This window comes from Pezoporus occidentalis, unplaced genomic scaffold (genome assembly GCF_034315485.1).
Source record: "Pezoporus occidentalis ecotype Australia unplaced genomic scaffold, CSIRO_AGI_Poc_V1 ctg80, whole genome shotgun sequence".
Classification (NCBI taxonomy): domain Eukaryota; kingdom Metazoa; phylum Chordata; class Aves; order Psittaciformes; family Psittacidae; genus Pezoporus; species Pezoporus occidentalis.
Window position 1 is genome coordinate 972,847 of NW_026916159.1, and position 19,782 is coordinate 992,628.

The 19,782-nt window shown below is 41.7% G+C and overlaps 1 protein-coding gene across 6 annotated transcripts in view; it reads left to right on the top strand.

The window, feature by feature from the left end:
- Positions 1-19,782, top strand: part of RBMS3 (RNA binding motif single stranded interacting protein 3) — a 729,877-nt gene that overhangs the window by 104,360 nt on the left and 605,735 nt on the right. For 5 of the 6 annotated variants that reach the window (XM_062603533.1, XM_062603531.1, XM_062603532.1 and 2 more), the window contains exon 3: positions 6,260-6,328. In XM_062603533.1, the coding sequence (XP_062459517.1) occupies positions 6,260-6,328 (69 nt within the window). Of the gene's footprint in view, positions 1-5,877; positions 6,017-6,259; positions 6,329-19,782 lie in introns of those variants that run through there. The other variant, XM_062603536.1, reaches the window with a different exon arrangement.

The window sequence follows — 19,782 nt, forward strand, 5'->3', positions numbered from 1 at the left end:
CCTAAAAGTCAAGACATCTCTACCAGTGAGCTGCGTGTGAAAGTGTAACAGTTTGTAGGAGGGCACATGGTTGTTCAGAAGTACCCTGATTACATAGCAAATTGCTACCATAATAACCTTTAAACCCTAGGAGAAGATAAATTGTCTATGTCCCTTGGTAGGAGGAAGAACAGGAAGTGTGGGTAGATTTAATTTCACCAAACATTAGCCATCCAAAGTTAGGTGTCTCAATTAAACTGGCTGCTTAGCCTCTCTCTCCAGTGAGTGGATGGAAAGAGACAGGTACTGCCAGACAGTAATTCATCCTATCTCAAGATACTTTTTCAAGCTAATGGGATGAATTGTCATGCCCATCAGAAGGCTTTGTAAGCTTATCTGGCTGTAGAGCAAGTTCTAAACCTTGGCTTTGTTATCACAATATATATATTTTTTTTTTTTTTTTTTTTTTTGCTTTTAGAATCATAGAATAGTTAGGGTTGGAAAGGACCTTAAGATCGTCTCGTTCCAACCCCCCTTCCATGGGCAGGGGTGCCTCACACTAGACCATGTTGCCAGATTGGGCAACAACCAGGCTAGGTCCAGCCCGGCCTTGAGCCCTGCCAGAGATGGAGCATTTACCACTTCTTTGTGCAATGAAACATTATCAAGTAATGACAGTTGTTAACTCTTACTTCATGCTCTGGTTTTCTTCTCTAATTTTGCAGTGTGGCCTTCCATTGAAGCTCTCTTTGACTGAATGAGAAATTATTTATGGATTGTATATGACCTTTGCTTGTATTGTTGTTGTGGTTTAAACCCAGTCAGGCAACAAGCAGTTGTTAATAGCCTTAGCCCAAGAATGAAGTAATAACTTATGTTTTTATAAGCTCTCCTATTAAGCTGTACTCAAATTTCCATGTATCCGCCTAAAAGTTTTTTGTGTGGCTTCTAGCTCTCTTATCTATTGTGCTCAGCGGTAGTATCTTCTGAGAATAGTTTTCCTGCAATCTATGTATGGAACAGCAGCTTTCCACGTTCACTGCATCATTTGCTCTTCTTTTATCTGTACCACCGCTCCGCTGCTATGAACAGTGCTTCTTCTTACTCTCACTAGGATTTGGAGGTGGTCTGATGTTTCATCAGCATTACTCACATTCAGGCTCAGTGCTTGAAGCACACCTTGCGCTTGAAACTACAGATTTCATCATCTCCTACCAACTGTTGCCTGGGCAGCACTGTGCAGGCCACCAGTTTTCCTCTCTCTCTTCTTTTCTTCCGTAGCTTCCATCTCAGAAACCAGACCTCACAGTTAGCAGTTTTATTGCCTTCAGAAGTACACGTTGCTAGGAAGATTGTTGCATCTTTCTAAAATTTTTTTGTAGAAGTTTGCTGGTCTTTTAAAATGACTGGTGATCACCTGCAGCTGTGTGAGTTTAATCTGTCTTCACAGGTGAAGGGAATGAGAAGGACAGGCAAGGACATAAGGAACAGCTTTAGAAAGCATGTAATTAGAGTAGTCAGTCCTAATTAGTTATTAATAGTTGGGAGGGGGGTTTTGTACATGAAAGGCAATTTTCAAGGAGTAGAAATAGATTGGAAGGTAGGTGTGTTGGATATAAAATTAGCTAACAGCTAAATTAGGGGGCTTGCTGTGGGCCCTGGCAGAGTTGGGGACTGCTTGGTGTAGATGTTTTAAATTGTGTTGTCAGAGAGCTCAGGTTTTTTCCTGTTGCCCCTTAGAACTTGAAAAGGAGCTCAGATAGTATTTTCTAGATCTTTTAAAATCTACTTCAAATTATCTGATAAAGAAGCTCCTGTATATGAGCAGTGTAAGCCTTTACTCTATAACCTTGGAACATGCAAGTGACCCTACTCACTGATTTATCAATAGAGGGAAAAAAACCTGGGAGGATGGAGAAAATACTGATCTAAGTCCTCTTACATTACTGTTTCTACAGTTATCTTCTTAAAGTGCTTATCTCGTAATCAAATTGGAAGATGGAGGTCAGCTTGGAAATACTTCTGAGGCTCTGGTCCTTTCTTGTTTGTAAAGTTAGACAGAAGATGATCTTCTGCCTTTGTCTGTGGAAGTACTTGTCTGCTGGCTGTCTGGCCTGGAAAAGGTTCTCTTATTTCTCTGTAATTTTGCAATACTGTTTCTCTATGGGATGTCTTTATTTGGGATGTCCTTGAAATTGAGGTGGAAGAGTTCAAGAGTGATTGCTGTAAAGGAAATGTACCTACTAGAGGCAATGGGTAAGTAATAAATCCAAAGATTCTTTCTCTGTTTAGACAGGAGGAATATTTAGATTTTTTATGGGAAAATATGAAAGGCAGACATGGCTTGGCTTGGCTTTGCAAGCGAAGATTTGGGAAGGGCTTTAACCATGCTTACTACAAGCACGATGACCAAGGGTAAGTGGGATATGCAAATCTGGTTGGAAAAAAGGGTGCTCAGGCAATCAGGAAGTGTCCAACCAGGACTGCCATCTCCTGAGCGATCTCGAGCTACCCATGCGCTGGTCCGCCCGCATGCAAGGCTGGATCTGCAGCTTCCCATGCACCTTGTCACCTGCTGTTTTGACCTTGCCCGTCCATACAGATGAGTGAGAGTGAGCCCTTCCAGCCTGTGCAGTGGATTTTTTAGGTGAGGCGCAGCTTGCGCAGAACTGGCCCCACCCTTTACACCTGAGGTTTATCTGCCAGGGCCTAGCGAGCTAGGATGGTGACAGCAAAGTCCTCAGGTCGTAGGTTTTGTAAGAGTGTCCTCTATGATGGAAGACCTTACAAGGCTAGACGAGCTCCATCAGCCCGGGTCTGAAAATAGGAGTTTTCCTTCTCCTATGAGGAAGGCCTGCCTTCGCTAACGAAGATTTGGGAAGACCTTCATCCACACATTCTGAACAAGACTGTCATCTCCTGGGTCAAACACAAGTGACCGATGACGCAATAGCACAACAAGTGCCTAGGCAGGATACTTAGAGGTGTTCAGTCATAAGCCTGCAGATGGTAGCCTTGTGCCAGTGGCTCCTCATTATTTATTTATATATATATGTAAAAAGAAAGGTGTGGTGCTTGTGGAAAGGCATCTTGCTGGAGAACAACTTCCAAATGCTTCCAGGAAAACTCCAGCTATTGTTATTCAACTTGTTATTTACAGATCGGCCAGTCTTTTTTCTGAAGCAGATGAACATAGTTTTGATAAGTTTTTATAAAGCTGAAATCAGCATTGTGTGTTTTTTGTTTGTTTTGGTTTTTTTTTAGGTTTCTATCAAAAAAAGGTTTTATTCTGTTGTGTGGGATATCTTTTTATTAAAAAGTGCTTATCCTCCTAAGGGTGTCTGGTAGAAGCTAAATACACTATACAAGAATGCTAATAACTGCATTTGTAAAATAACTGGGTTTTGATTAAACTAACACAAAAGCACAGTTACTGTAGTGGCTGTTTCTCATTAGTGGGAATGATATGCTAGCCTTAGACTATGTAATGATGTGTAAGCCCTAGTGGTTATGATTGGCATAGAAATGTACTACATCCTTGGGTGTTAAAAGCCATAAGCTATTTATTTTCATACTTACAAAGAGTATACTAGACTGTGGTATAAATCTCACATGGATTGTCTTACTTGCATTTTTTTTAGTACAATTTATGCCCATATGGTTCAAATATGAATGTCCCCCTGTTAGCATCCTGCTGGTGACACAATATACTGATAAATTAGTATCTCGTGTCTGGAAAGGCTGTTTGGCTGCAGATGTCACGAGTAGGTAACTCAAATCTACTTGCTCTTCCTGATACGCATAGCCTTATTGTCACAAGTTTTCTGTAATAACTGAGTTTACACAATATAATAGTGATATACTTGCAAGATTTTTGGCTACTGAATGTGTGGTGTGGTGTTTTGATACTTCTGTATTATCAAAGGCAGTTTGATTATGAGGTTGCTCAAAGCTCTATTCAACCTGGCCTTGAACATGTCTATGGATGGGACATCCACACCCTCTCTGGTCAACCTGTGCCAGTGCATCAGCACGCTCATAATGATGAATTTCTTCCTTATATCTAATCTAAATCCTAAGGCACGTGCAGGACAGGGAGGTGATTTGAGACGGCCAGCACAGCTTCACCAAGGGCAAGTGACTTGTTTCTTACCTGTGCAAAGGAAAATTATAGATGTCAAAGGTAGAACTTTCACCATTTTTAAGATGTAGGTCAGAGCAGTTGTGCATGTTGACACACAGTTCTGTGGCATCTATAGTCTCAGCATGCACTGTGGTCCACACTTTGTTGCATATCATGGGTTCCCTACTCATGCTGTGGCAGAGACTCTCACAGCTACCCACAAGACAGTGAAGAGGAGTACAGGACTTCACCAGTCAAGGTCAGGATCTCTGAAAGGTGCTGTGGAGATTGATGCAAAGAATTTCATAAGTGGGGTACCAAATGATAAGTACAGAAATGCACTGTGCACTGAGCTGCTCTGTGCACAAATAGAAGGCCAGGGCTTTGTTCAACCTGGTTCAGTGGAGGGTGTCCCTGCCCATGGCAGGGGGGGTTGGAACTGGATGATGCTTAAGGTCCCTTCCAACCCAACCCATTTTGTGCTTCTGTGAAGTCCTGCCTAACAAGCCTAGTGGCCTTCCATGATGGAGTTACTACATCAGTGGACAAAAGAAGGGCTATGGATGTTGTCTGTCTGGACTTCTGTAAAACCTTTGACACAGCCCCTCACAAAATCCTTCTCTCTAAATTGGAGAGTTATGGACTTGATGGGTGGACTCGTGGGTGAGGAATTGATCAGATGGTCACATTCAGAGGGGAATGGTCAGTAGCTCAATGTCTGGATGGACATCAGTGAAAAGTGGTATACCTCAGGGGTCTGTATTGGGTCTGTACTCTTTAATACCTTCATCAATGACAGACAGTGGGATTGAGTGCGCCCTCAGCAAGTTTGCAGGTGACACAATGCTGAGTGATGCCATTGATAAGCCTGAGGGATGGGAAACTACCCAGAGAGACTTGGGTAAGCTTGAAGTGGGCCCATGTGAAGCTTATGAGATTCAATAAGGCAGAATGCAAGGTCCTGCATGTGGGCCAGGGCAACCCCTGGTATCAATACAGGCTGGGGGATGAAGGGATTTGGAGTATCCCAGAGGAGGACTTGGGGGTACAGGTGGATGAAAGATTGGACATCAGCTGGCAATGTGGGCTTGCAGCCCAGAAGGCCAATTGTATCTTGGGCTGCATCCAGAGGAGCATGGCCAGCAGGTCAAGGGAAGTCATTCTGCTCCTATACACTGCTCTGGTAAGACCCCAGCTGGAGTCCTCAGAACAGGGAAGACATGGACCTGTTGGAGAAAGTCCAGAGGAGGGCCACAGAAATGATCAGAACATCTCTCTTGTGAGGAAAGGCTGAGAGAGTTGGGGTTGCTCAGCCTGGAGAAGACTCTGGGGAGACCTTATTGCAGCCCTTCTGTTCTTGAAAGGGACCTATAGGAAACACAGGGGGAGACTTTTTATCAGGGCCTGTTGCAATAGGATGAGAGGTTGCAGTTTTACACTAAAAGCATGGAGATTAAGGCTGGATGTGAGGAAAAAGTTCTTTACACTGAGGGTGGTTAAATACTGGCACAGGTTGCCCAGAGAGGTGGTGGATGCGCCATCCCTAGAGACACTCAAGGCCAGCCTGGATGTGGTTCTGCCAACCTGATCTAGCTGGAGATGTCCCTGCTCATTGAAGGGGTTTAGACTAGATCGCCTTTGAAGGTCCTTCCCTACCCAAACCATTCTATGATTTCTAAATCTCCTTTCCTTGAATTTAAAGCTATTCCCCCTTGTCCTAGCCCTGTGTGACCTTGTAAAAAGTTCCTGCTTCTTGTAGGCCCCCTTTAGGCATTGGAAGACTGTTACAAGATCTCCCTGAAGCCTTCTCTTCTCCAGGCTGAACAAGCCCAACTCTCACAGCCTGTCTTCATAGGAGAGGTGCTGCAGCCCTCTGGTCATCTTCATGGCCCTCCTTTGGACTCAGGCAAGCAGGTCCATTTCCCTTTCATGTTGGGTACCCCAGAGCTGAACTCAGTGCTGCAGGTGGTGTCTAAAGAGACAAATTCAGCAAACTTTATGTGATTTTAATGCTAGTGTATCATATTTATTGTCTTGAGGTTTTTGTTTAGGTTTTTTTGTTTACTATATGAGTTTAGATGGTTGAGATTGGTGAAGCTGACTGTGTGTATGACAGATGTTAGTGAATACTTGACATGTCTATCTTTTACTTTGCAGAGAACTACAGCCAACAAGACTTCTGGTGCTCCTTCCTACAGCAGATGGTCAAGTTCACAGCCCCATCAGGTAATATGCCCTTGTCAAAACGTATATGAAGTGCACATTGACACATGCTTTCTTTTAAAATGAACCGGTGAGGAGATCTGAGAGTGTTTATCTACCTGCATTTGGTCAAGTGGTTCATGCTGATCTCTGAGGTTGTTGTGACAGGGTATCTGGTGGCAAATTTAGGTGCAGTTGCTGCTCGTGGAGGAGCTTGTACACCTGTGACTCCTCTAATGCCAGGGTGCCTCTCTGGGTTGTCAGGTTAATGGTTGTTATGGCTAGATCCCCCTATGCTTTGCGTCTTGTCATATAAGCTAGAAGTGTTTGCTCTTTGGCACAAATGCTGTGTGTCCTATCCCCCCAGTATATTTTGCGCTACTTAAAATGACTGAATTGTCAAGTACTTAAAATGGACAAAATTTTAGAACAACTTGTTCTAAATCTGGACTGAATCTGGAAAGCTGTTCAGTGATAGCCAGGAAGCAGTGTTATTGTTAATGATATTTTTAATAAGAATTTGAATGTTATTCAGGGTTTCTGTTACTTTACCAAAAGCAAGAGGCTTTTGAGGCTTTTCTTGACTGCAGACAAAGACATGGCTTGCTTTGTAATCAAAACACAATGTGTTTCAACTGAAGCAACTACCTGTTTAAAAACTCTTCAAGTGTTTGGTCAGTATTGATCATATTAACATTGTTTTCTCCCCCAGCTTCTACATTTTGCTTCTTTCTGACCTCTTCCTACCTTCACTTCCTCTTAAGAAAACCCAAAACCCATAAACAACACTTCCCCTCTCTCCCCAACTCACCACACAAAGTAAAAAAGCAAGTTATTTTCCGTGGCTACTTGCTCCATCCTAGAGGGTCAGATGGTGAGGAACAAAGTTCGTGGAGTATCGCTAATATGTACTAGGCTGAAACAGCAATGACTGTTCCCCCCTTCTCTGTGTCTGCAGTTGCCCTTTTGATGTGTGTCTATTAATAGGAGATGCATTCCTAAGTCAGGAGGAGGTCATCCTAACAAATCATATGAAATGCACCTTATACTCTACACACTTGATTTCCTTTTTGAGGGAAGATAAGTACATTATAAAGATTCTTTATGGTGTTACAACCCTGTCAAATCTCTAACAAAGTTGAGAGATTAACTACCAGGAATATCTGAAATTGTCTAGACCATCCAGTGTCTGCAGGAAAAAAAAATGTTGCACTGTATTAAAGGATGCCTGTGGTAATGTTTCTGTACCTATGTTGCACCCCGCACATTTTAATCTCATTTCCCTTTGTCATTTGCACTCTTATCTCTTCCTTTTCATCCTTATTTACTGTAACATTTCTGTCTTCTGTGTTTTGGGTTTAAAAAGCTCATAAACTTACCTCACTGATATTACAAATGCCAGTACCAACTGTGAGAATTTATAACTGTGCCGTGCTTCAGTTTGGGAGACCTGAGTACTGCTGTGCACAGTCATGAGTTGAGTGGCAAAATATTTGTATTGGATCAGAGATTTGTATTCAGCCTTGCAACTTGCTGTCATCTATATATAGTTTATTTAAGCATTTCTTTTAAGATGGCTTTCCAGGAAAGAAAAAGATTAAAGTTCAAATTTATATTGTCTGCATTTTCTTCAGTCTCATGCAGTGAAACCAGTGAAAGCCTTTCCATATACATCTTGCAAGGATCCGTACAGAAACCTAATAGAACTACATGGCTAAGACCTTTGATGTGTGTAAGAAATGTTGAAAGTTAAACTGATTTCCTCCTTCCCTCCCCCAAGTTTTCTTTTTTCATTTCCTTTATCTGTGGGAAGTTTGAAGGTCCATTGGGTGAGAGATTTGAAAGGGGCTCTACAGGTGGGGTAAATGAGTCACTGAAAACAACACATTTTTCACTGGCTTATTTTGGTTTGTGCTGCCCAGACATGCTTATATTTTGTATTGGATAAGCTGAAGCATGTTTATCTCAAATACTCTGTGTGGGAAAGGTGTTTATTAAGTTCCTGCTAGCTGCTAACTTACTGCATTCATGGACATGTGGAATTTGCATGCTCAGGGTGTTTTTGATATGAAACTGTTCCCCTGTCCCTTGAGGCTGGGGAAGTGTCTTGTTGCAGGGGAGGCCTCCCTAGAACTTAAGAAGTTCCTTCTGGCTGCCCTGGGAAAGAGGCATTACTACCTGCTTCAAGCTGGCTTTTTTTTCAAGTACTCCCTCAATGTCAGAATAAGAAGCCAATAGTCTAAAAGGTTGATCTTTTTTGCAGCCGAGGAATTAATCTATTACATGAAAGGATTGGAGGGTAGGCAAACCTCAGCTTCTGAACTGGCATCCATGGAGCTGTTTTGGACCTAACTGCCTTCAGATGCACTTAACTGGCTTGAGCAATGGAATCAAGAATATACAAACTGATGCTATTGAGCTGAAATTGCCTATGCTGATGTTGTTGGCTAGTGGCATCACTTGATGTGTGAAGTCTGCAGCAATTTTGTGGAAAGCTCTGAAGTGAACTTGGTCCTTCTGTGGTACTCTGAAGACTGTGTAGTTCCTGAGGTGCAACTTGCTCTTGCTGCTGATGAAAGTGAAGGAGGAAGTGGCACTTTTTCAGGCACAACGATATAGCTGATTTCTAACATGATGCTGCTTTAGCTCAGTGGGATGGCAGCCAAGGCAGAGTGTCTTACAGTGATGGCATATGCAATGTGTCTCATTAGAAATCCTAGGTACACTCAGTATTGTAGCTCAGCTGTCCCTAAAAGTGGTTTTAATTTTAACAATTCACTCATTACCAGTAGTGACTTAAGAATTAGTTGCTAGAGAATATTGGTGTGGCATAGCCAAAGTAGGTATAAAAATAAAGAAGAAAAGAGAATTAATTTGTTCCTTAGAAAAAGAGAAGGAATGCAACCTTTCAGATGCCACCTTAAAAGTTGAGGGATTGAAAGAAACCATAGGTGAAGGATCCTAAAAGAAAGAACAGGATAACAATCCTCCTAACTTGCTTATGTCCCTACTGTTGACAAGAGACAAAAAGTGGTCAGTGGCTAAGCAGGTGTTACAAATCCAGTTTCCATGCAAGCAGAAGACTGATACCTTCCCTCTGGATGACTGAGAGAGGCTTTCTTTTCTTGCTCATGGGCACACTAGTGAGCTGATCAAGTCCAACAGTTCATTTGGTCCCTGCTATTTTCTGGCATCTCTGTGACAATATTCCAGGTCTCTTGTACAAGGGTTGTTAGCAGGAATGTCTTTCGAGATGTGCAGATTGTATTAGTTTCTAGAAATACATGAACGTATCTTTAGTATTAGGTGCTAAACGAGCCTACAGAGTAATTGTTGTTTCTTAAATGGCATTAAAAAAAGTAATATAAAACAATCCAACATCTTTTCTTTCTCCTTATCTATTAACAAGACATTAGCTTCTGAGCTAATGAAGTAAAAATGCAGAAAGTGAACATGTCCAAAGGGATGCCGGACAGCAGGACTCTCACCTGAACTTCCATAACGTTCCTCTTTCTGGCTCCACTGCTGTTTTGTTACAGAATTATTGCTGTGGTGTTGGCAACACAAGTTTCTTGCTTTCTTGGCAGATAGTCAGAGCTTTGTCCATTGCTGAACTTGGCATCAGTGACTTAATTAAGGTTGGAATGTGGGTTTGTTTTCTTCAGTATCTTGTTCTTTAAACATAGAGATAAGTACTATATTTTAGTACACAGTGGATAACAGTTTTCTTAGGGCAATCAGAAAACACAGTGGATGTTGATAGACATTTGTTGTAGGATCTAAATTTTAAATAGACCAACTCTTCTACTGTTCTACATAGTAGTTTATAATACAGCTTCTTCATGATTGAGATAATGGAAGATCAACCAGTCAAGATGGAAGCTAGGATGGGTGGTATTCCAGCTTTACTATGGCTGCTGTTTCATAGAATTGTAGAATGGTTTGGGTTGGAAAGGACCTTAAAGCTCATCCAGTTCCAACCCCCTGCCACAGGCAGGAACACCTTCCACTAGGCTAGGTTGCTCCAAGCCCTGTCCAACCTGGTCTTGAAAACTGCCAGGGATGGGGCAGCCACAGCTTCTCTGGGCACCCTGTGCCAGTGTCTCACCACCCTCACAGGGGAGAGTTTCTTCCTAATGTCTCATCTAAATCTCCCCAGAGGCCCCAGAGTAGAAGACGAAGTGGGTGGTATTATGGAAGTCTTCTGTGTGCATCCAGTTGATCTGAGTTTCCACATCTCTAGCACTAGGGAGTCTGGAAGCCTCAGTCTGAAGCAGGACATCCTTCTCAATCCAATGGTTGCAAATCTTTTTGAGGTGAGCAATACCTGCTCAGTTCCCCGTGGATTTGTTTTTATTTTCTTGTACTCATTTTTAGAAATGCCTGAGCTGTTTCCTATGGGAAAACATACTGAGACACAAGAGCTTAAGAACAGTACTGCATCGGAAAGAAGATCCATATGCCCAATGCTCAGCCGCCAAAGAGACCAAGCATCAATGTCTAAAAGAGAGCCTATGAGCAGGACAGGTCTGCTTCTGCCAGTGTCCTGGGGGTGCTCAAAGGGCCCATCTCCATTGGTACCCCCACCCCACTGCCTCCTGCCAAGGGCCCAGGGGATGTGTCTCAGCTCAGCCTGGGGCTGTCAGTCTCTGCCTGAGCCACACTGTAGATGAGCCTGTCCCCATCTCCTGGATGGGTCTGGGACCTGCGCTGCAGAAAGCTGATCCCCTGAGTGGACCCCTTAGACCTAGTGCATCACTTGTCATGCAGACCTGTAGGCATCATGTAACATAACCCATTCAATTTCTATTCTCGTTTAGTGTAGTCCCTTCCATGCCATCCCATTCCACGGCCTGTGCTCACCCAGAGCTGAATAACAGTGGCACTGTTATTCTCTTGCAATGCCAGGGGTTTTCAGCTCCAAAAACACTTTCATGGACACAAATCACAAAACTTACAAGTGGAAACAGGATTTTATTTTATGATTCCATTTTATTTTTGTTTGGTTTCTTATATTTTATCTTATGTTACCTTATTTTTTATGTTATGTTATGGGGTTTAGTTATGTACTGGTTGCTATTTTCATTCTGTTTCAGAGCTGATGCTCACAAGCATCAACGCCTTCTAAGCACAGGCTGCTGTGCACAAGCCAGAGCCCCCAGAGAAATAGAGTCAATGCTCCCACTCCAAGCTTGTGCTGGGCAATGGAGCCAGAGGGTGCCCTGGAGGTGCGAGAGCAGCAGGCAAGAACTGAGCCCAAAGGGGAGCCCTGACAAGGGGCTGTGCTCAGTGTGAGAGAGGACAAGCAGTAACCCCCAGGGGCTTCCCTGGGAGTCGTGAAAGCTTCCTCCCTGCTGTGTGGGGGCACGGGGGGTCACCTGCATGAAGCAGAACCAGCAGCCTTTGGACCACAATAGCCCAAAGGAGCCTTGTCAAGGGGCTTGCTCACTGCTGCAGAGGAAGGCGAAAATCCCCCAGGACACTCACAAGCCTCCGTTGGGGATAAAATGCCTTCCCCCCTCCCAGCTGCGGGACACGAGGGGGCCACCTTCATGGTGCATGAGCAGCAGGCAGCAACACAGCGAGAACAAACAAGAGGAACCCTGACAAGTGGTCATGCTTAGTGCTCAGAGGAAGGCAAAAAAAACCCAGGACCAATACCAATTCACCACTTCTTAGAGCAGGAAGATCAGTAATAGTGAGTTTCCTCTATGGAATCTGACATGTTACCTGAACACAAAGATTATTGGAGCACTTACTACCAGTAGCTCAGAAGATCCATTCCAGTGAGGTTATTTTTCTTTTAAACTAGTGGAAGATACCTAACTCTAAGTACTATAAATATGTCTATTTTGAATCTCATTTTTTTCCCATTCAAGTCTGACTTGGAAAAAGTCAGTATTGAGAAAGTCACTGTGTCCCTAATGACTCAGCTGTTTGTCTTTCTGCTGAGAACTGCAAACGGTGGCAGTAAACCTTAGGTTAAGTGCCTGTCCACTAGAAAATGTCCTGAGAACACCAACAGTTTTCCCAGAAGCCACTGAACAGCTGTGAAATGGCAACAGCATTTCTTCACTGTTGACCTAGGCTTGAGCTGCACCAGTCTGCTCATCTAAATGAGTGACTTAGTCCAACTACTAGGATTAAACCTTATTATAAAGGTCAAACGAGATCTGGCAACTTTCCAAAAGCAGACCAGACAAACCAAGCCACAGAAATATGTTTCTGCCTCCTGGCACTTGGCATATCACCAAAAAGCTGTAGAAAATTCAGTGGGCTTAATCAGAGTTAATGAGGGAAATTTGTCAGTTCTGCCATAAATTGAGTATAAAATCCCTAAATACCTCCTTTCCATCATTTCAGACCTGTACATATTTCTAACCATGCATCATCATAACTTTGCAACATTTGAACTTGGGTCTCATTGTGCTTTGATCTTAGCTACATTTGCTTTTAAATCATCTTTCATAAGCACATGGAATAAAATCAAATATGGAATGAAGAAACCTGAATCCTTTTTTTGACATGTTATCAAATGGGCTTTCGGAATTTCAGCAAGGCTTACCTTAGGTAAGTCAAACTTGAATTTGGGGTGGAGGCGAGTTTAACTAGTTAAATACTCATTGCAAGGCATGATGTATAAAAGAATTGTTATTTTTGTAAGTTCAGTGAGGGATTAGAAAAACCAAATGTCTGTGGTCAGTACTCCCAAGTTTGCAGTTTTTATTACATCCATAGTATATTCCATGCTACTAACATTATAGCTTTTTAGGATTTTGTCTGCTATTAATAAAATAGGTAGCCAAGTCAAGTATGAACTTGACTAATAGACATGGTTTTTCTTGTGTGTCTCACCTGTTGTAGCACTTGCTCATTTCTTCTGCTAGATGTTGCTGGTTTCTTTCAGCAAACTGGAAACCCAGTTTTAAAGTCTCTGCTTGACTCCAAAGTTTGATGCTTCCTCAGTGAAATTTGCGGGCCACTGCTGCTAGCATGATGCTTTTGGTAAGCCATCATAAGAAGAGACTGAACCTGGCATTTGTTTTAAAGCAGTTTGAATCTGCAACCTGTGCCAACAAACCCAACTTCACCAAGGTCATTGGCAAAGGCAGAGCAGACCTGTTAATCTCCATGACTCCTATGCAGGTAACAAGAGCGTGGCACAGTGGGTCAACTACTCAGCTAAATGCACAGGTACAGCAAGATGTGTAAGCTATTTTTATTGTATGAAGAGAACTCAGGCAAATGAGACTTAGGAGTTGTATCTGTTGCCAAGCCAAGTACAATGTAAACTTAATTTTGAATAGCTAAAGCATTCTTAAGCAGAATAAGGAGGCAACTAAAAAAAGGAAACTTCTACAGGTCAGTGACAGAATATGAGTTAATATACATAGTGTTATTCAGAGGTTCCTCATCCAAGTGTGTTATCTGTTAATGTTGGCAAAATTACCAAGCAGCCTACTGAATTGAATGTAAAACTGTTTCCTAAGTTGCAAGCAGGATGAGACCTTGTGCCTGGAGGGAATCAATAGCAGTAGGTGAGATCTAACCTTATTCTTTTTCTCACTGCTTGCGTAGAAACACTTCACCTGTTAGCATCAGTAGTCTTTATCCTTCTATGTTAGCAGTTATCTTTTGACAGAAACTCAAACTTACGTTAAAAAAAATTTTTTTAAAAAGCAGGGCTTATTCTGTATGGATTAGTGTAAATGGCAAAATATGGGTTAACTGTCCTCTACAATCTGTATAACTGATCCCTCTAGACTACTCTGTGAACTGGAGATAAATAGCCTTCACCAAACTTGGGATTTGGGCATTAGTTCCCATGACACACGAAGCATGTGAGTCCAGTATTACACTACTTGAAAGTCTGGAGAGTGCATGATGACCTAAGTCTTGGTAACTAATTATGTTAAATTTCTCCTGATTATGGTATATAAACCTGAAACCTTAGGTGTAATGGTTATGGGAACATAAGAGGACTCTTCTAAGATGCAATATTTTGTTTTTTCCTCTTAGAATGTGAGAGGGCAATATAATAGGTTTTCTTTCTCATCATTAGTCAGAAATACCATCTTTTTTTGTGCTTCCAAGTTGAGGTTCAGAAGATTCCATCTACAGCCCAGCTAATCTTAAAATCAGCATGCAGGGGGAAAGCATTTTGTTCATAATGTTTCTAAACAGCTGCCCTAATAGAATTTTTTCTAGACCTGCTAACTTTTTTACTCTATTCACTTGTTATGTAATCATTTTTGATGACAAATACCAAATGAGTGTACTATGCTAAGAGTCTGCTCAGTGAGCTCAGCTTTGCCTAGAGAAGTGTGCGTGCTGGGAATGAGGGAAAGTAATAGCGCTTGTTATGACTTCCACAGACATGAAACATTTCCAAAAAGCTGCAGTTATTTTAACACTCAGAACTATTTTTTTCCTAGAAGAAGACTTCTATATGACTTTAAAAGGCTGAAATAAATAGGGTTCTACTAATTTTAAACCAATAAACTCAAAATTCTCCCAGTGTCACATGCTGTATTGTGACTGAAAGCTGCCCTCCCTCTTTTGAAAGCCTTACTTCAAAACTGTGGAGAGTTAATTTGAGAATGTTCCTGGAATGTTCCTCTCATAACTCTTTTGTCTGCTTTTTCTTAGTAGAATATCAATAAACTTATCTGTGAATGCTGACTGCTCCCTGTAACATGGCCTATTTTGACTGAATTTGGTTTCTCGAACCTTCCTGACATTTCTATGTGAATTGTAAGAGTGTAGCAGAGGAAAGGTAATGCCACACCAAAGCAAAGCATGAGATCACCCTTCACTAGCCATCAGGCAATTCATGGGGGAGAATGATGTTATGGGTTTCCTAACAATGGGGCAATAGTTGTTGATTTCTTTTTTTCCAGGAATGAGGCTAAACTTTCTCCTGTGCAGATCTTCTGGTTAAGGGATGAGCTCGCTCCAGAACTTAAGGAATACTTAGATTAAAGTCAATCAGCTGCAAGACATATGAGCATTCGTTATCAAGCTTAATTAGTTTTGTTGTTAGAACAGTTACACAGTTGAATTCTAAAAAAATTCTATATTGGATTGATTGAATTCAGAGCTCTTTAAATCTCTGAGTCTCTTAAGGAAGCTGTCTGCTTGCTGCATCTAGCAGCATTATTCCTCACTCTTCTCAAGTTTCAGTTCTTGTCAGATAAGGTTCAGATAAAATTGTTTGAAATGGCACGTAATCTTACAGCAGGGTCTTTCCATTACACTGTCTGTAGTATCCCTAATGTGTGCATGTTGACTAATGGCAAGGATTGACAAAGTATTTTACACATGAGCATCTTGCCTCATGTTCTGTTAAATGTCATTTGATATCTTCTATTATAGACGTCTTGGTTTTGACTTTGCTATGACATCTTCTTAAAAGAAAAAAGCTGCCAGCAGATGATGTTTTAACACTTGTCAGCAATTTGTCGTGATTCTTCTTACTTTAGATTTAATTGTTCTTGGAATGAACAGTTCAGAGAGATTTCTTAAAAATTCTGCTTTCTGTTTAATGCAATCGATTTGATGCAAAAGATAATCAGTATGACAAGTTGCAGCCTGCATACATAGTACTGTGTTCCCCTCCACTTTATTCAGTATTCCAGTGTTTTTAGAGATTGGAAGATACATGGGAGCAGAAGAGTTGAAGTTATTTACAGGAGACTTTTGCCCCTCCCCCCAGTTAAAAGTAACAGATGGACTCTGCTCTTTGTGCTTCTCATCTTTCATACTCAGAAAGCCTTAAACCTGGAAAGGAAATAATACAACCGAAAGACTGTGGCTGGATCTACCATCAGCTGCACCAACAAAGGGGTTGATGATTTTCCAGAGCAAACATTAGCTGAGGGGTAAAGCTAACCTTCAGAGGAGAAACAGCTGGCATTGAGCCTTGTTCAGGGGAAGTCTGGGGTTGGGGACATGTCTAAGGAAGATGGTCAGATCAGGGCTGGTGGCATAGAACTGTGTCTCTGCTTTTCTAAACAAGGTACTGACAAAAAGTTCTCTAAACCCTTTCACCTTTCCTATTTTTCACATGAAAGAGAAGAAAGCTGGCAGATGGATTGTTTTAATAATCTAAATGATGATCATTCCATTTGATAATTAACCATGCAAATCTGAAACAATAGGTGGATCAACAAAAATAGATCTGCAGGCTATATTTGGAGGAATAGCTGAAAAACCTAATTTAGTTAGGAAGATAGGTTGTGCTTTGTAATGAGAAACGACAAGGCATTTTGCTGCAACTGTCATGGCAACTTTAGAGCTTCTTTATATAGTCTAATTTAAAATGTATTTACCCTGTAGCAATGAAATTGCAATCTATGTATGAATCATAAAAGCTGGAGATGGAAAACACCCCTTGAACATATGGACCGGTTCCTCAACAGGTACAGTTCAGTTTAACTCAAAGTTAAAGAGCAGATATTGTCTTCAAAGTCAGTCTGTTTGTCCTGGGTTGTTTTCCGAATGTAGATTCTATCATGGGTCGCTTTGCTAATCTTGGAGTTGGTCTTGGCTAAGAATTTTTCATTAAATATCTCTGTACTTCAGCAGTTTGTGAGCTCTGCTGTATACTACTTGGCTCTACGTAAGCTTGAAGTCATTAAACACTGGGGGAAAATTCAGTTATATCAGGATGCTTACTACTACTCATGTTTCAGGGTACAGATTAGTTACCTACTGAGTTAAGATCTTGATTGTATGAGTGGTCCTTTTTTATTTAATTGAGCCATGTTGATATTTGAAATCAAACTGTACTTACCAGGAGATGTTGGAGGGTTTTTTTTTGCCATTCTGCATGAAGTCATTCTATATTAAGTTATTTACTGGTTAATGCTAAGAATTGGTGGAAGCTGAAACACATGAATGTGATTCCAGAAAGAAAATGAGATTTTTACATTTTCAGTTGAATTGAATGTGAGGTTGAATGATGGTTCCCCCAGACTATTCGGAGATCCTGTGTCATCCTGACCAGCTTTTAGACTAGAGAGTGATTCTTTGAAACTTTCTTGATGGGTTACTAGCTGAAACTATTTAGCTTCCTCAAATTCACCAAAGCTTGCATTACTCTATCCATGGTTTGGTATCCTACTGAAGGATCCAAGGTCTATGATGATACATCTTTAGTACCCTGCAGTTCTGCCAGTGTCTGAGAACATTCTATAGAGTGACCATCACCCTGTCTATGAAGTGTGCTATTAGCTTTGACTGAGATAATTTTAATGAGTGTTCAACCTTTCCCTCATCAATCAGGTGGGTCACCTTGTCATAGAAGATGATCAGGTTTGTAAACAGGATCTGGCCTTCATGAACCCATGCTGACTAGGCCTGATCCGCTGGTTTCCTGAACATGTTGTGTGATTGCACAGTAATACGTCAGAATTCACTTACGTTGGAGGCCAGGATCCTAATTATGGTCTAAATGAAATTCAGCTCTTCTAAGAATCTGAAATAGGGATAATGTAGACAAAGAACTGGATAATACAATTCTGTATAAGCTCGGCTTAGATGTTGTCATAAATCCATTGTATTTCTTGTTTCAGCTGTAGTAGCTGTGAAAGATAGTTATTAATGTGGCAGGGAAAATTTTGCACAGGAGTGCAAACTTCAATTAAACCTTCAAAAATGGAGGAAAAGCCACTAATAAGCTATTGAAAAGGCTGAAATAGTGAAAACAAATCCTATAGACTTAATGGAAACAAAGTTGTAGTCAATGATGTAAGAAGGACTTGAACAAAACGAGCCATTTTGATGGTTTCTTTTTCTATTGTGAATGGTGATCAATGGGGAAAGCATCTGAACTGCAGTTAATGAATGGGAGTACCTTGATGGCCGAGACTGGTTTGAATCCCCCTTCACACACTTGTTAAAATACAGACATTAACTGGATAGTTGCAAAATTAAGAAAGGAAAATTAGAATATTGTGTGCAGGTTTCTAACACAGCCGTCCAAAACTTCAGGAGGAAAACAATAATCTGTCAGAGTATTGTAGATTCACAGAATGGTTTGGGTTGGAAGGGATCTTAAACATTTAGTTCCAACCCCCTGCCATGGGCAGGGTCACCAGATTGTTCAAAGCCCCATCCAACCTGGCTTTGAATGCTTCCAGGGATGGGGCAGCCACAGCTTCTTTGGGCAACCTGTTCCTGTGTCTCACCACCCTCGTAGTGAAGAATTTCTTCCTAATGTCTAACTAAATCTTCTGTTATTCAGTTTAATGCCATTACCCCTTGTCCTAGCCCTATGTGACCTTGGTAAAAGTCCCTTTCCAATTTGTCATAGGCGTCCTTTAGGCACTGGAAAGCTGCTCTAAGGTTTCCCCTAAGCCTTCTCTTCTGCTGGCTGAGCAAGCCCAGCTCTCTCAGCCTGCCTCCATAGCAGAAATGCTGCAGCCCTCTGATCACCTTCGTGGCCCTCCTTTGGACTTCCTTGAGCACATCCACATCCCTCTTGCGTTGGGGGTCCCAGAGCTGAATGTACTACTGCAGGTGGGGTCTCACAAGAAGACTGTCTTCTTGTCAGAATCATCTCCCTCAGCTTTCTGGAGATGTTCCTTTTGATGCAGCCCAGGATACAGTTGGCTTTGTGAGCTGCAAGTGCACGCTGCTGGCTCATGTTGAGCTTCTCATCAACCAGCACCCCCAAGTCCTTCCCCTCAGGGCTGCTCTCAATCCATTCTTTCACAGCCTATAGTTGTGTTTGGGATTGCCCTTACCCACATGCAGGACCTTGCGCTTGGGGTTGTTGAACTTTATGGGTTTGCCCTGGTCCACCTTAGCCTCAGGTCCTTCTGAATGGCATCCCTTTCCTTCGGTGCGTTGACCACACAAACTTTCTTTTCATGGTTTACATTTGTGGGCAGTGAAAATAGGAAGAAAAATTGTGCTGTGTGCCTCCATACCCATGGCTGACTGTAAGAATGAGTGTAGGGGGAAAGAGTTTTTCATCTTCCCTGTGACTTTTAGATGGGTCTCCAAAGACTAGACAAAACTTTAAGCCACTTAGAACTACTGCGCTCTATCATCTCCTGCAGTAGAGTGCTTGCTTATCCTGATGAAGATCAAGCTCTGCTTGTATCCATTTAATAGGGATATATTGAGTCTTGCATGGAGTGGAAGCAGGACTTTGATCAATACTGCACGCACTTTATTTAAGGACCTACAGCAGAAGCCCTTCACTTAGAAAAACAATTGAAGTAGATCTTGGGAATACTTGACAGAATGCATAAACAGATGATGTTATGGTCTCAGTGGAAATCTAGCTGTATTGAACTGAAAATAGACCATACAAGGATAAAATTGAAGAATACTTAGTCCTTGTAGTAGGACACCCTATGCAGTAGGCTAGTAAGCACTGGATTCCTTTGGAAAATAAAACTGTAACAAAACTATTTCCCTTGAAGAATGTTGTACACCTCTCCATGCTATCCAGTGAACTTCTGAAG